Genomic DNA, 16,141 nt, shown 5'->3' on the forward strand with positions numbered 1-16,141 from the left:
GGGGGGGGGGTACAGTGCCTTGCTTAAGAGCACCTGGCAGTGCCCAGGAGGTGAAGTGGCATCTCTCAAGCCACTAATCCACTCTCCGTACTCCGGTCCGCATGGGGACTAGAACCACAGACCCTCCGGTTCCCAACCCAACTCCCTACGGACTGAGCTGCTGCCACCCCAAATAGATTAGATAGCCATTGATTATGTTTTATGTTAATTTTGAAATGTTTGTTTGTTTCATGTTTGTGTTTTGAAGCAACAGATTGAAGCAATATGCCTAGGACTAATTTACCCTTGGACACAATAAAGTGTATTCTATTTACAAATTAAGATTTTTGCACAAAAATACATGTACTTGTGTATAAAATCTGATGTTTTATTATAAATGCAACTTGCCAAAAATATACAGGCCTGCAAGTCCAGCTGCCATTATTAGATTAGATTGACAACAGTTTGGTTAGTTTCTAGTTTTTAAATGGAAAAACATTAAAACACTTGTCACAAAGAGCAAAGTAAGATGGTTCCACACGCACAAACACCCACCTGTGGTCCGCGCTCCTCGTCCAGCTCCACCGTCATCAGTGCTGATGTTCCTTTCTCACTGACGGTGGAGTTGCGACCCTGCCAGAAGAAGTAGCAGCACTTCTCCTTCCCAGCCCCCGTCATCTTCTGCTGCTCCGGGTTCTGTCTCCTCCCAACTGATGGTCAACATTTATATATTTGGAATCAATATTTTGTAACTAATGACAGAACATGATCTAATGAGGAAGTGATGGATAATCTAATTAAATTTGACAATCTGATATCTTGACAGACTTTTGTCATGCGATTGTTTATGTAGCGGGGATGGAATAGCAGAGGCAGTTCAATCACATCTTACAATGGCTGTAAATAGAGAACAGTGGTGTACAAATCAAAGATGGATGTTTTCAGAGTGAATAAGAGTTAATTTACAAAATCATATGATGTAGGAACATTTAAGTGGCCTGGATCTACAGCAAGCCACACAGAAACCAGGATCATGTAGTGTCATGTAGGGTTTTTTCACCGCCTACTTTCATTTTAGTTTTAGTTCACTACAAAACCCTGCAGAGCACGGATAAATGAAGTTATCCATAAGGATTTAAAACTGACTATTTGAGAAAATATCCTTAAGTGTGTGAATAAGTGATGGTGCGTATGTGACAACATGTTAACACTAACCTGCAGTGCTGACCATATACTTCCACTTCATCACGTATGTGTCGCCCTCGTGAAACTGGCCGATGCTCTGCAGCGGCAGACGGCTGTAGTCAAACTCCAGGATGTGCCACAGCTCCACAGCCAGCGTGCTAACCTCGTAGCTCCGCCAGTCCTCTGCCTCCACCAGGCCGTAACCCCGGCCCACACTGAACCCGTCCAGTTTGGTGCAGACGGGCGCCTGATGGAGTGGCAGGATAAGGGCGGCGGCGTACGCGTGGGGCTGATCAGACGTCGGCTGCTCCTGGGGTGAAGATTTAGATGAGGGACGGAGATGAAAGGACAGGATTTGTATTATACTGGGGTCTTTTTTTAAAGATTATTTTTTGGGGGGGCATTTTGACCTTTAATTGACAGGGCAATTGTAGACAGGCATCACGCAGGAAGAGGAGGGAGGACATGCAGTAAAGTGACATAGGTCACAATTGAAGTCTGGGCTGGTGCGGTAAGGTAGTGCCTTGGAGCACGGGGCGCACACTCTTTAGACTCTCTCTCTCTAGACAGTTGTGTGTTGCGCAAATGTCTTGTTTCAGGACTGTCTCCTTTTGGAGGTCGGGGTACCAGCCACACTTTAGCATACTTCCCAGACAGAGAGAGAGACAGAGAGAGAGAGAGAGAGAGAGAGAGAGAGAGAAAGAAATATGCTGAACTAAGCTTCAATAAATGATACTTCCCAGAGCGAGAGATAGGCTGAACTAGGCTTCAGCATCTGTGTTTAGACACCTGTAACATCTTTGTTTACCTTAAAGCTTCAGCTAAGCTTAACACCTCCACCTTCAGGAAGACAGTCACTTCAGAGAGTTGGGACCGGACTGCACAATGATACACCATGGTTACAGTGCACTGCCAGCTTCATTGTCTCCACATTTGAGTGTTCATTAAATGGTCCTGTTCTGCTCCTGAGTTTTTCCCAACAGGAGTAACTGTATAAGTGGATAGCCACCTTAGTGACTGCCTTACCTATGGGCCAGTAAGACTATCTTTCATGTTTTGTTGGAAAGACTGTGCCGGTGCGCATGAGTCAGTAGGCCTATGAACATTTCCAGCCATCACCTCAAGATAGACGCGCAGCGATCAGGAGAGAGACAGGGGCTGTGTGTGCGATGTGTGCGTCATTGCTGAGAAGTAAGTTGTTCAGTGTAATCCCTTTATGTTTAGATGCCTTTGAGCATTGTATGAGAGATATGCTGAAGTTTGTCACGTAGTTTGGTTGGATAATGTTTAGCGCAAGTCAATATAACCTCGCAGTCACGGCAATTATATGACATGACTAACGTTAATTCATTGACATTATTTGCCTTACTAGACCTATTCCGTACAAAGTATGCTATGTGTAAATGCGGCACAATTGTGAATCAATAAGTGGCAACACTTGTGGGAACATTCCAGAGCCATTGCGGGCAGTCTAATGTTTATTCAGTTGGCCACTAGGTGGCACTGTTGTATTGCATTTCATTAGTAGATACTGTTGTGCCATCAGGCATAGTCACTTTAGTTAAGAAATGTCAGTTTAGCCTGTGTTAATGTAAATGATACAGCTAATTTGATGGTGAGACATTAATGTTCATGTTATTTCTTGTCTATTCTTGTTTATTTCAGACCACACCCACCCACCCACAGATACAGACACCCACCCACCGACACACCCACAGACACACACACACCCACCCACCCACACCCACCCACACCCACATGAAGACGGAGATATTCCTAATCGCCTAAACATAGATAGCTATACGCATATAAAGCCAACAGTGTACCCTATTGTGTTGTGCTGTGCTGTGCTTTGTAAATCCTTCACCTCAAGTAAAGTTCTGGTCTGGATTGAACTGCATCGGCTCCCTTGTGTTCTGACCAACACCCCAGTGAGTCACCCATCTTATATTCATCATTCCTAATACAGTCCTACCCTATTCACCAACCCATCACTTATTCAACATGTTTTTCTCCCGTATAGGATTTTTATTTTCTAATAATATGTTGGATTTGTGGACATTATAATTTATGGCAAAAAAAAAAAAAAAGCACACAAAAAAATTAACAATAATAAACGGACCCCCAGTTAAAGATGTCTGCAGTACATGATTCTCTGTGCCACGTTGATTAAAGCAATAATACTGAAGTTAGGCCTGGGGAAAAATATCATTAGAAATCACAAAATGAGACTAGATATCGTCTTAGATTTTGGATATAGTAATATTAAGTCTGGTCTTTTCCTGGTTTTAAAGGCGGCATTACAGTAAAGTGATGTCCTTTTCTGAACTTACCAGACTGTTCTATCTGTTCTGTTATTTGCCTTTACCCACCTAGTCATTGTTGAAGATTTTACAAAAAACTCAATGTGTAAATATTTTGTGAAAAGCACCACTTGTCAACCTTACAATCTCGCCGCAATATCGACATTGAGGTTTTTGGTCAAAAATATTTGTGATATATTTGATCTTCTTCATATCGCCCAGCTATAAATGAAGTACTGTTTGATACCTTTTGATCAGCGGTGTGGTCGTCCTTTTTTGTGGGACTTGGTGTTTTCCTGGAGTCGCTCCAGTCCAGGAACTTCTCTTTGAACAAAGTGGTTTCATTGTGTTGCGTCAGTCTGCCGAACACGGCCCAGTCCGGTCGGCCCTGGCCTTTCCTGCAGGCGAAGAGGAAACAGTCCATCAGTGACACAACACCAGTATTTCAATCAATCTTCTTAATGCACGTTAGTAGTTAGAGCTGTACCAATTCCAAATGTCACTGTACATTTAATTGTCCCTGAAAAAAGTTCGATTAATAATATACAGTAATTGCCTCCTTCACTCAAATTTAAAAGTATTTATGTATCACTTTTCCAACAAATTAAAGTTGTGAATGAATCCCAGAATAAATCTATGGTTTTATCACTGTCATGTGACCCAGATAATGTAATAACACAGGTTTGTATGGCTGTTTATGATGTACCAATGTTTTCCTTTGTCTTCTTATGCCTTTTGTTGGCATGGTTTTATTGCAGCCTAATAGCTGGGTTGATTTGCATTGAGAGATGATCTTATGTAAAGTACCCCATGCCTATCTCTATGTATGGTGAAGGGTATGTCATGATGTGGGGGGGCTATTTTAATTCCAAAGGCCAAGGGAACTTTATCAGAATGCATATTATCCTGATCCATGAAATTACTGGCCTTTAATAATACAAATGTGCCTGCCTCTTTGGGAATTTAACATAGGGGTGTGTATACTTATGCCCCCAATATTTTAAGGAAGAACATTTATTTATTTATGATACAATATTAATTCACCCCAAAAAATTGGTGTCCTTAAAGGTTGGATTTTTCCAAATTCTTTAAATTACGGCATTAAGATCAATTTTCAAAAGAAGATTTTTTGTATTCTTCTTTTTAGTCAACTTCAGCATGGGTGTGCAAACTTATGAGCACAACTGTATTAAGAACATTAGGATCATCAAGTAAGCCTGACACTCTACATTCATACAAATAACATTGTTTTGGGGGTTTAGAAGTTTCTTTAACAGCTAATTCAAAACTATTTCATATAGAGTATAGTAACTACTATTTAAATAAATCCCATAAACAAATAATGTAAATATAACAACCTCCCATTGCAGGTTTGACAGACTGTATGGAGTGAAGTAAAGAAGCCCTTTGTCGTTATCTGCTATTTTATATCGGATACAAATTCAGGCTTCCCCCCCAGAAAAGTTGCGAGGCCCTGGCAAGTGTTTTTTTATCAACGAGGGCCCAGCTGGTGCCAGTCCAGACTGATAACAGTTTCAGTTATACCAAATCATGGCTGGATACGCAAAATTAATAAATTAAAAAATCTATAAGACAGACCGCATAGGGCCCTACATTAAGTCCATTAAGATTTCCAACCAAGTAACTGTAGTTCAAAAACCTCCTCTACATTTTTCCAAAACATGTTTTCACAAATCCCCCCCCCCACCCACCCTCATTTCTCTTGCCAGTTGAAAAACCTTTAAAACGTAATAGACCACAGAGAACACTGTACACACACGATTATATAATGATGAAGTGTATGTTATAATGTTTCCATACTTTGGTATGAGTGGGTTGCACTCTCCCGGGTCGAGTGGGTTGATATCGCAGTTTGTGTAGTCAAAGGTGCCGTTCCACAGGTGCTTGGCCAGCTGGAAGGCCACTTTCCTCTGGGTCAGCGTCACTTCCTTTCCATGCCATATGTACATCTCGCTGCCAAAGTCAAACACCAAAACCTGCACCGGAACACAGACAGTTTTTTAATTTTACCAATCAGACCCCGTCAGCAGGCTTTACTGTCTCACGTAGTGCAGCTTTTATATTACCACTGGGTGGCGCCAAAGTACAACCTATTTAGATCTTACGCATGGTGGTATTACGTCTCTGGTTGATTTACAGCAGAACATATATTTAAGATATGTTAGACTTCTGAATATAATATAAATAAATGATCCATACATATATTATAAGATTTCTTAAAAAATAAAAAAGGACTTCAGTCAGGTTTTCTGACCTCCTTAGGGTAGAGCAGGGAACACCGGGGCACCTTGGCCCAAAAATCATCATCTGGGACCAGTTTGTCATCCATCAGGCGGTAAATACAGTTTGTCTCCACAATGGCACCCTCGTACAGCTCGTCTTCATCTGGGGTTCCTGCGGCTGCAGGAAGAAACACAAGGCCTTCACCTTACATTGCATTGCTTCAGGGAGTGTTTCACTCATGGTTGGGTCTATGCCAGATCCTTACACTGATAGCTCGACTGCCCTCCCAGGATTTTCCAAAACTCTTTGGCAGCATTGCTATTTGTGCCGACGGCCTCCTCGATGACCTGGACATAATTAGCTCGGCAACCTAAATCTCTCTTCCTCTGGATGAAATTGGCCAACTCTGAAGCCTGGAACAAATGACAGATACAAAATGTTTTTATTGAAATATACTGAGGAGTTCGGTTAATCCAAAAACACAGGGGTACAAGCTGTTCATATTTTGCAAATAAACAAGGAACACATTGTTGACGTGAATTCAAACAACCCCTAATAATGAGGGCCATGGTTCAGGGTTTCCCTTTTTTGTTGCCAATTGAGGTCAGCGCTCTGTTCAGCCAATCACAGGTCATCTTACAGTCCAGGCTGTGAACAATAGCCTTGTTTTGTGTCCGTTTCCTGCAAAAGACAGCCAGGACACAGACAGACAGACAGACAGACGACGCACACAGACAGGAGACGCACACCTCTTCCTGTGCCACTGTTGCTTCCTCCTGGAGCTGTGTTTACATCCTGCACGTGTAGTCTGCCCCACACAACACCCTTGCAACCCATAGGGACTGGTCCCTTTTTAGTATTTATTTTATTGGGTTATTTTTAGACCTCAAAAGCCACACTGACCTTGTTCTTCTCAATGACATTGGCAAACTCTCCATTCCAGACGAAGCAGTTGTGTGGCGTGATGAGCAGGAAACAATCGCCGCTGTTCAGGGAGGACGCTCGGGGCTCCACCAGCCTGGTCTGTACGTGCCGTCGGCCTGGTTTTACACAGGCAGGAAAAAACACCACACACACAAGATAGGTGGCTCATCAGTGACAGCTCTGATTATCACTGTCAGCATGCTTTGATTACCATATTGGGGGGTTTGAGGCAAGCCAGTGTGCTAATCATCACCATTTGATCCTGGTCATGTCTCTGGCTTGTTCCTATAATGAATGTGGATACTGTTGATGTGTAAGTGCACCAATGTCTAGTTGCTTCCTGTTGCTCTGCATGGCTTCTTTAAGAAGGTTACATCTTTGCTCTAGCTGTCTTTATGGTGTCTTATTGACTTCTCTCTGTGACGTTTAACCTGTACCGTAGCAATGACTGTTTGCAATCTACATTCAATCATAAATGTGTCCAACTGTAGGGTTCTAGGGGCCTCAGTGAATCACTTTAGGTGATCCGTGCAGAAGCTATTCTAACACACTACTCAACGCTGTCAGGCTGGGACAGCTAACCTCCTAACAAAGCGGTACCCCTGGAGTGGTGGATTTGCTCTGGATTACAGACAGTGGGGTTTTGAGAAGAGGATAAGCCCAGGATTGTGTGAGGTGAGGTGAGGAGAATGGTTTAGGGCTACAGCTGTCAGCAACAGACGCGTGGAGGAGGTGCAAAGACACCAAAATAGACTAACTCTCATTTCCCAGGTTAGATATCCTCTGGAAAGGATGCTCCTGAAGCAGCATCCTCCAAAACTTTTGTGTAAGTCTATTTGTTTTCATACTCTCAAACAACTGAACCGTAACTGTAACTGCTGCTAAAGATACAGCCTCACTGGCTCTATATTTTACAGCAATGTATCCACAAAACAATCCTGTGATTTCTGAGGACTATGGTTACCTGCTCCTCAGATCTCTGAATGGTAAATCCAGACAGCTAGCTAGACTATCTGTTCAATCTGAGTTTCCAGTTGCACAACTAAAACAACTTTTAAATTTACACACGTTACACCAAAACAAGTTCTTTCCCGAAGCTATTTTGCAGAGGTACGGTAATTGTTCCAGGCGCTTAGCGGTGCCCAAGACGATTGTATTGATTTAAAGAAAGAAATGCCAATAAACCAGAGTATAATTTTTCTCCCATTCCAGACTGCTGTGTGGACTAGTCAGGCAATGCCAGACTAGATGCATTTTAAACGAGCTGATAAACAACAACAAAAAAACTTACGTTAACTTAAAGTGATGGTTCAGAGTAATTTCACCATAGGGTCCTTTACATCACGACTTCAAGCCAAACAACGTCCACAGACGCTCTCTCTGCTGCTACTGCTACCGGCAGTAAGACGAGTGCTTAGGGACGTCTACAAATTACAACACGAAAAGAGATACATCAAACATATTTATTAATTTAACTAGCAGGAGACAAGTTATAATTGAGGTAAGTTTGAAGAGAATATCTTAATTAATCATTAAATTAATAAATATAATTTTTGTATCTCTTTTCAGTGTTGTAATTTGTAGATGTAGACGTCTCGGGCAGATGTTCGGCACAGATTTGTTCAGCGCCATCATCAGGTACATTTTTAAACTTTTTAAACTTTAAAGTTTTTCACTACTTTGGTGTGCACCAAATACCTTCAGACATAATAGAAACAACACGATTACCTAAGATAGTGAAGATGGTAAACATTATACTTGCTTAACGTCAACATTTTTGCATTTAGCTCAGAGCCCTGCTGTGCCTAAGTACAGCCTCACTGAGGGGCTAACACGGCTGCCGACTCTTACCCAACACCCATAATACCATCCTGTTTAGTGTGCCAGAAAAAGATTAAGGATGTCTCGATAAAGACTATGTCAAATGCAGTATGCCAAACATACCAGTATCCCACAGTCTCACATGTCTCACATTTTGCAATATGCAAGCCACAAGGCTTTTCTGGATATTCCGAACCACAATCCTTTGCGCAGTATATATAGGGCAAAAGGTCGACCTTCAAGGTGCAATGTGGGGAATTGTATGCATACGGCATGCAACAGAATGTACATTGTAAGGGAAGCTGCAGTTTGTACTAAAAGTAAAAAGAAATAATGTGATTTGGAACTCAGCATTACTAAACATTTCCTTTGACAGAGAGAGTAACAGAAGCTAACTTAACCTACTACAAGGTCAAACTTAGTATGACACAGTAATCTTTGTGAATTATGGCCCCATTGATTTTAAAACAGCTGACAACGCAGAACATGTAACCACTCACGCCACTGGCTTAGCCGCGTTACCCTCCCCAGCCAGTCCCTTTTGTCCAAATATGCCCAGTTCTGGCTCCAAAATACCAAGATGGCAAAGTCCAAAATACAAGCGGCAGTCTTCAGACCAATGGGTGACGCCACTGATGCTACGTCCGTTATTGTTTAACTGTCTATGGCGCAGGTGCACCTATCTGTGTACAGCCGAAGCAGTCTCTCCACTCAACTGACCTTTGACCTGTAAGAGCATGAGCTTCTTGTAAGGCACGGCGCTGTTGTTAGACATCTGCTCCGAGATGTTGACGCTGCGCAGGTTGACGTTGCTGAAGTTCTCCTTGCTGGCCAGCCCAGCCAGAGCCACATCTGAGAAACCAGAGTTCTTATTCACTGCAGTGAACACAACAGAAGAAACAGACAACAATTAATCGTTATTTAAGCATTTTGCTCCTTAATGCAGACAGACAACAGCTACAGTGTAAATGACCTTTCAAGCCCGACAAGCATCGTCTCTACATGACAAATATAGAACACTCCAAAGACAGTTTAAGTATTTTTATTATGGTCAGACAAGGTGAAGGAGGGAGCTATGGGAGTAGCATGACATTCATTTTTTGGCACTGCTGTGCACAATGAGAGGAAACTGACTGCAATCCCAAGTGTAGGTCAGCACAAGTCAGCACAACAATTTATAGACTGTATAATATCAGTGAGGGCACATTTTGTATCTAAGATTGAGATGTGTATGTTTGGCTGTTTTTTTTTTACAGTGGATTAACAATGGGCGTCAAAAAATGGACACATCTTTTTGCTAATATTTTAAAGAAGAGAAAAACCAGACATTTATTGCACTTAGGGATACAACTGAGGTGGTTTCATAAAAAGTTAGAGATGTGTGTCATTGCACTGCTGGAAGGGCAAATTCATTAAGCCCTTGTTTTTTTTCAAATGTCCAACAACTTTTTATAACACTACACAGTCTGACAAAAAGTTGGAAACAACATGGCAGACACTGTCTTAATTTTAAAACATGAAAATTCCGTGTGACTGGCCAAGATTAGACACTGATTAATGTAAAAAAATTAACCAGTGGCTAAAAACATCCTTTAAAATTGGTCCAGTATTTAATAAGAATGCTTTAACCGACAGCCGTGAACCGGGCTGCAATGTAATCCTATAGGACAAATATGCACTGTCTGTGTATGTCCACTAAAAGCTCTGTTTTTGCCACGGACAGGCTGAGATTATTAGTCTGGCAACAATATGGAATTTATCCCTATAGACCTTTGGTGAAAGAGTAAGATCCTTTTTGTTTAACCAGAAACAGCTCCAAAATCTCCATCGCCACACCCAGACTCCATGTAAATAATCCTTTCCATAGCATAGCAAGTCAGACACTTGTGTTGTATGTCAGTGGTAAAACAAGAACTTTTAGTGGACGGAAATTGAAGGTGCACAATCGCCCAATAATGTTACATTGCAGCTGGTTTTGCCTTGCTTAATACTGGACTGGATCAATTTAAAACAAAATTGTTTCCATCAATCACTTAGACACAAAACATATATTAAGAGTTTTCAAAAGAAACCTGTCATGTTGTATGATTTATAGTGTTTTGATCTCATGCCTTTTCTAGCTCATCAAACTCACTCTTCTCAGCCTTCATCCTCTTGCTCTCCAGCAGGCCAATGTTGAGCCTCTGCTCGGTGTACTCGTGTCTGATGTCCTCCCTGGCAGCCAGCATCTTCAGAGGGTTCCGAGATGATTGGACGTTACGCGTCGGGCGCACTGCTCGCCTGTGTTCCACCATCTCCGAGGTAAGCCTGGAGAGAAATCAGAGGTGGAGGGACATAGTTAACCAGCGTATAAATGTATAGACGATAACACCACTTCGCTCTCCAGCACAAAGCTTCTAAGGAGAACTCCAGGAAGTCCAGGTAGTACTACAAAAAGGGGGAACACAATATATAGTGCAATATTTACGTGACAGGGAATGGTTTGAAACACAGCTGAAATACTAAGATGGCAATGGCAAAAAATGCACACTCCTGGCTTCAAAGCGGCAGTCCACAAGCCAATGGGTGACGTCGCTGATGCTATGCCCATTATTGTTTTAGGGTCTTTTGTGCAGGTGCACCTGTCTGTACGGTTGGAGCGGCCTGTTCACTCAACTGACCTTTGACCTGTAAGAGCAAGAGCTTCTTGTAAGGCAGGGCTTTCCCCATAATTTCCCATTTTTTAGTATAGACATCCAATCTGGAAAACTGGTAAAAAAAATAATAATTTTCAAACATCGCCACCCTAGCCATCTCAATAAACTAGTCTGAACCCAGCATCGTAATTGCTTATCCATTACATTTAGGATTGATCTATCTCCCAGAACTAATTAAACCTGGGTCCCTGCAATTAGACATAGGTTATCATGTATCCCAGTCCAAAATTACTGGACCATATCACAGGACAATAGGTAATTGGCCATCCTCTGTGTGTCAGGGTTCCTATTGAAAACGTGACCTGTGGCACTGAGAGTTTACCTCGGCACCTGGGGGCCGAAGATGGCGTCAAAGTCGTCGTCTATCTCCACCTTGTTGGTGGTGGAGGGGAGCTCCTCCACGTGGCGGTAGAATTTGGAAAAAGTTTCATCTTCGAGGCTCATCACTTCCTTTACCTTCTTCTGTGTAACTGTGATGGTTGCTTCTGGCAGTCCGGACACTGAGGAGGTACAGGATCACACAATATCCACAAGTCATTGAAGTTACTACTACGCACAATCTGCCAAAGCATGCGCAAGCATCACTGCACTTGTGTTTTGCCAATTGAACATGTGCTTATTTATTGCTCATTTATTTATTGAGAAATGCCAAATTAAGATTATAATACATTTAAATAATGGCATTTTACTTCTATGCATGCACCCTCAAGATTTGTATTTATCAAAGCCTTTTTTATACCGACGTATAACTGACTGCTATCTGTTGAATTTTCCTCCCGTTACTCTGTCCTCTGACTGTCTAGAAACTAGCTGCGCGATGCAGGGAACAACTGACTGGCACATGAGCAGACAGAGGTTTACGGAGCCGTAGATGCACTATGCAGAAAACCCCAGAGCGTTCTATGAAATTACGTTAAAAAAAATAAAAATAAAAAATAAATAAAAAAATCACTCAATCAAGCAAATTTGATCGTGGGAACTCAAAATCGTGATTAAAATTTGATATATTGTGCAGCCCTTACAAGTACCCTAGAGTACTTATATAAATGTAAATGTACTTAAGTTATAATACCACCACTGCAAAATGTTTTAAGGTGTATTAAACTGATTTATTTTATTTGTGGATAAAAGATAAGACAATTGCAATCATTTTATAACAGTGCATTGAATCTCCCTTTGTGCATTTACAGTATAATGTAGTGCTGCTGCAGCATTTACGGTAATGCACATGCCTTTAATTCAGATTTCTTGGAAGTGACACAGAAATCAAGGTTTGACCTAACAGGACTGCAGTCTGAGTTCTACGTAAAAGGACTTATTCTAACACAAGGCCAACATGTTAATCTGCCATTACAATTATGTAACAAGGTGCATGTGTAAAAAGGGGCTCTACTAAATCAAACCTGCTGTTACCACTTTTGACTACAAGAGTCACCAAATCAACCATAGTCATGTACTACAAGACCTTCCTCCACAGCGCTGCAAAGGAGGGTCTGTTTGGTCCCCACAGCATTCCAGGTCAGGAAAAAAAACACGCTCTGGTTTATTGGCAATACTTTAAGCCCATCACAACTGTCTTGGGCGGTGCTAAGCGCCAGGCGGAGCAAACGTAAAATACAGTCTGGTTGATTTGGGACACACCCTCCGAGCTAGAACCAACAATCAGAGTTTAAAATGCCAACACAAAGAAAGTGAAAAGTGGACATCCAGCCAAAAATGAGGGACTTCCGTTGGAACCTCTGGCTGCACCGGAACAATCCCACAAATGAAACGTTGTCAATATAGAATAAATCAACTAGAGCCAAACTGTTACAAACCATGAGCTAAAGTAGACAACAATAAATGCATGGACTATCTGCCTGAGAAATTGCAACACTGATTGATCCTCTTATCTCAAATGAATGAATGAATTATACTGAACTAGGCAGAAATAATGTATTTAATTCATTACGTTCTGTCTTAATTATACATCTGATTAATTGTATGGTAGGGCACCGTTCAAAAATTGTGGATACCAGTACAGAGACCGTGACTTCAATATCGGTTGCTAAACAATACTTTTTTCGATACCAATTTTATAAAATAAAGAAGTGACTATATGAGCCTGTCTCGGTGTAACTTGTAAAGAGTTCTTGCTACCTGTCAGAGACATTATTAGATCTTGGTAGAAACCTGCTGCGTGCTTATTGGCTCACTATCTAAAGAGATTTACTTATTTAGGTATTGAAATAAGGTATTGAATGACGAGATGTTTTTCGATACTCAATACTTTAGAGGCAATTTGGTATGCAAGTATTGAATTTGGTACCCAGCCCTTTTGTATGGTTATAATGTGGGAACAGTATTTTCACGGGGTGAACAATGTGAAAGGCCTGTTTCGGAACTCTGTGACCGAGTAAGGAGCCAAGCAGAGGCATGATGGACTTGTAGACAGCATGCCAAACGAGACTGACCTTTATTGTTGATCTTGCCGAGGAATGACTCCAGTTTGTCCAACTTCATGTCTGACTCCAGGGTCAGATCTGGGACAGCCTTGATCTCTGTTCACACACGCACACACAGCTGTTAGAGCCATACATTTACTATAAGATAATATCAGAGATACCATCTCTGTACAGGCAGGATGTCTGAGGTTCTGTTGTTGAAAGTCACACTTGACCATTGACCACCATTGATGCTGATTTTGAATGATGACTGAGCATGAACCGTTGCATACAGTGACATTGAAGTTATCTGAACACATCTATTGTCAGTCACAAGCATTTTTAACAGAACAGCCACTAAATATGAATCCCATTGAACTTCACAGTCATGCATATAGATGGTAACATTATCCCATGGTTTATATTCTATTAGGCTTTAATGACCTAATAGAAGTCACACAGCAAAATCAGCTACATTAGTTTTGATGATATTTGTGGTTTTTGGGTGATGATGATGATGAACATTGCATTCGGTGCAACACCAAACAACAAAAGGGAATACACCTTCGGTATCAGACATCTCCATGTCTTTTGAAAGAGAAGCAAAGACAATAAATTACAACGAGCTGTGTCCCAGAATCATTTTAATCAACGGTACATTAACTGTAAGCTAAGAAGCTGGAATCATCCAAGTTCAATGCAACAAGTAAAATAACTGTATCCAGAGTTTGTTCTGGCGACTGTGTGCCTGGTGACAGGTAAAGATGTAACAAAGTCATGATGTTAACCTTTCCTTTGAAAACGGGTCGAATTTGACCAGAAAACAAAGATTTTATTTCCGAAATATGGGTTTCTTTCAACCAAACACTCCAAAAATAACCCAGATGGTTCCTATTCAACATTCTTCACAAGTAAAAGTAATGATCAGTTCACTACTTGCATTGAACTTTGTTTTTGTTTTTTGTTTTTTTTACCATTTCAAATTCTTTTTTTAAGTGATTTAAAAAAAGGTATCCTGACTGAACTTTGACATTTTTACTTATCCATTAACATCCTCTGAGCCCAACTATTAGTCAAAATAATTAATTATTACTGCTTCTTTAACTTATGATTTCATATAAATGAGGTCTGTAATTGACCATGAAATCCAAGAATAAGTGTAAAACTCTGTGTTAGTATTGTATACACTGCTGGTAGTTTGGGGGGAAGAAAAAGCATTAAAAAAATTAGGAATGGACCGATTATGGGCCCTGGCCGATTATGGGACCGTCTTTTGGCAGTTGGCGTAACAACGTAGTAACATTCCAAAGACTTAATTTTGACTTAAAGATTTTCATTTTCCCTGTAAATACATATCGGTTCCAGTTTGTATTCATTAGAGATTATTAATCAGTATCGGCCATGAAAAGAAGTAGTTTTGTCAATCCCTTGACAAAAAGCAACAACATTTTTTGAAAAAGCACCCAAAAAATGGTTTATTTTCATGTTTCATTTTGAGCCGGGAGGACACAAGTTCATAATCGACCAGAAGACAACATAAGGGTTAAGTCTAAAACAGCTTGGAGCACCAGCTCAGCCCTCCGGTCTTCATTAACCCCGCTAAATGAACTGGACATCCTCCACATAACAGACAGAACAGGTAACCAATGGATACAAGAGTGTAGTGAAAAGCAAACACGGAGGAATAAAAACAATTTGACTGACCTTCCTGTGGTTTGGAGATGGCAAGGCTGCCGTTCTTGGGTTTGGAGGACGCAGTAGACTGTAGGGCGGAGGCGGAGGCCAACCCTGTTGAATGAACACAAAGGTATGGCAGGTATGAACATCCAACGTCCCAAAACTTATGGCATGGTTACTGTGCTGTACGTCTGCTATGGAATTTATGGAAAAACCAAACTTTATAACATACATGGCTCAATGATGTATAAGGATTATCAACAGGCCTTAAAAAAAGTCATGTGGTGCGGCTGGGAATAATCCAAAAATAAAGTCATTTCTTAACAATGCTTAACTATTTGTGAGTTCTCAGTAATTCAATGTGTTGAGAAAAATACTTGCAATTCTTTTGTGTTTCTATAATTAATGATGTCTCAGTTTTGTTCCATAACATACCTATTTCATAAAAGGGAAAGCCTCGGACAAAGTATGCTCACATATTATGATGGACGTATAAATACAAATGCTTTGCAATGTTTTACTTTTGGCTACAAAGCACTTTGGAAATTTTGCCAAATAGGGCAAAAAATAAATTTGAATAGATTTAAGGTAATTTAAAAAGATGTTTTTAAAAATAGGTCATGGCCAGACACTTGCCAAGAAAGTTACAAACAATTATTTTTGATATTAAAGTGAATACATATGGCAGAGGTACTAAAAATATATATATTTTTTCACATTTTCAACCATTCCGACGGAAAATGTAGGCATCGCGTCACTGACCCACATATCACCATTTCCCACTTTAATTTAGCTGAGTCTCTATGTTGGTTTGTGGGCTTACGTAGAAATCGTCAGGTGTGGGTGTTAAAAATCATGACATCTGCTTTTTAAAAGAGGAATAATAGGC

General features: G+C 40.9%; 1 protein-coding gene across 18 annotated transcripts in view; it reads right to left on the reverse strand.

Moving 5' to 3' along the window:
- svila (supervillin a) overlaps window positions 1-16,141 on the reverse strand; it is a 118,479-nt gene that overhangs the window by 14,086 nt on the left and 88,252 nt on the right. For all 18 annotated transcript variants that reach the window (XM_034861874.1, XM_034861876.1, XM_034861875.1 and 15 more), the window contains 12 exons: window positions 15,280-15,363; window positions 13,606-13,692; window positions 11,475-11,652; window positions 10,591-10,763; window positions 9,177-9,332; window positions 6,615-6,751; window positions 5,977-6,124; window positions 5,743-5,888; window positions 5,289-5,464; window positions 3,715-3,865; window positions 1,195-1,474; window positions 535-689 (listed from right to left, as the gene is read on the reverse strand). In XM_034861874.1, the coding sequence (XP_034717765.1) occupies window positions 535-689; window positions 1,195-1,474; window positions 3,715-3,865; window positions 5,289-5,464; window positions 5,743-5,888; window positions 5,977-6,124; window positions 6,615-6,751; window positions 9,177-9,332; window positions 10,591-10,763; window positions 11,475-11,652; window positions 13,606-13,692; window positions 15,280-15,363 (1,871 nt within the window). The remainder of the gene's footprint in view (window positions 1-534; window positions 690-1,194; window positions 1,475-3,714; window positions 3,866-5,288; window positions 5,465-5,742; window positions 5,889-5,976; window positions 6,125-6,614; window positions 6,752-9,176; window positions 9,333-10,590; window positions 10,764-11,474; window positions 11,653-13,605; window positions 13,693-15,279; window positions 15,364-16,141) is intronic.

The sequence above is a fragment of the Etheostoma cragini genome, chromosome 22 (genome assembly GCF_013103735.1).
Source record: "Etheostoma cragini isolate CJK2018 chromosome 22, CSU_Ecrag_1.0, whole genome shotgun sequence".
Lineage (NCBI taxonomy): Eukaryota > Metazoa > Chordata > Actinopteri > Perciformes > Percidae > Etheostoma > Etheostoma cragini.